Source organism: Tupaia chinensis, unplaced genomic scaffold (assembly GCF_000334495.1).
Source record: "Tupaia chinensis unplaced genomic scaffold, TupChi_1.0 Scaffold143771_1, whole genome shotgun sequence".
NCBI classification, from domain to species: domain Eukaryota; kingdom Metazoa; phylum Chordata; class Mammalia; order Scandentia; family Tupaiidae; genus Tupaia; species Tupaia belangeri.
The window spans coordinates 370153-370870 of record NW_006203620.1 but is presented as its reverse complement, the minus strand read 5'-3'; the positions used below and the strand labels follow the sequence as shown (position 1 = coordinate 370870).

At 64.5% G+C, this 718-nt stretch overlaps 1 protein-coding gene across 1 annotated transcript; it reads left to right on the top strand.

The window, feature by feature from the left end:
• Nucleotides 1-6: 6 nt before the first annotated feature.
• On the top strand, nucleotides 7-628 carry KCNE5 (potassium voltage-gated channel subfamily E regulatory subunit 5). The gene has a single exon (XM_006164968.2). The coding sequence runs from the start codon at nucleotides 127-129 to the stop codon at nucleotides 553-555; it is 429 nt and encodes a 142-aa protein (XP_006165030.1). The 5' UTR covers nucleotides 7-126; the 3' UTR covers nucleotides 556-628.
• Nucleotides 629-718: the final 90 nt, after the last annotated feature.

Sequence of the window (718 nt, the reverse complement as noted above, 5' to 3'; positions counted from 1 at the left end):
TGCTGCGGTCGCCGTGCCCTGCCCTCCCGCCAGTCCGCTTGCTCTCTCGCTCCTTCGTTCGCTTCCCCTAGCCCAAGGGGAAAGGTCAGCAACGTCCTGGAGCCGCCTTGTCACTCCCCGACAGGCATGAACTGCAGCGAGAGCCAGCGGCTGCGAAACCTCCTGAGCCGCCTGCTGCTTGAGCTGCACCATCGGGGCAACGCCAGCGGCCTGGGCACTGGCCCTGGCCCAAGTAGGGGCATGGGGGTCGTGCCTGACTCTTTCGTGGGCCGCGAGGCGACCAGCGCCAAGGGTGACGAGGCCTATCTCTACATCCTGCTCATCATGATCTTCTACGCCTGCCTGGCTGGAGGCCTCATCCTGGCCTACACCCGCTCCCGCAAGCTTGTCGAGGATAAAGATGACGCGTCCCAGGCCTGCGGCGAGCACGAATGGGCTCCAGGAGGTGCCTTGGCCACAGACGCCGAGACTACAGCCAGCTACCCCGTGGAGGGCTTCCACCTGCTCGCCCCAAGGGGGCTGCCAGCCCTTGCCCGGGGCGCCGAGCGGGTCTAGAACCACAGCCCCAGCAAGCTTGCTCCCTCCTCACCTCGCTTAAACACGGGCGTGACTCCTGCCCTTTCATTCCCTTCCAGGGTTCACCTAACCTAAAGCCCAAAGATGAGAGGCCAGGAGACCTCGACTGGAAGGCCCTGAAAGGAGAAGAGCCATCTTTCCC

Excerpts from the sequence above, each read along its gene's own strand:
- KCNE5 (XM_006164968.2), top strand. The coding sequence starts at position 127 with ATGAACTGCAGCGAGAGCCAGCGGCTGCGAAACCTCCTGAGCCGCCTG.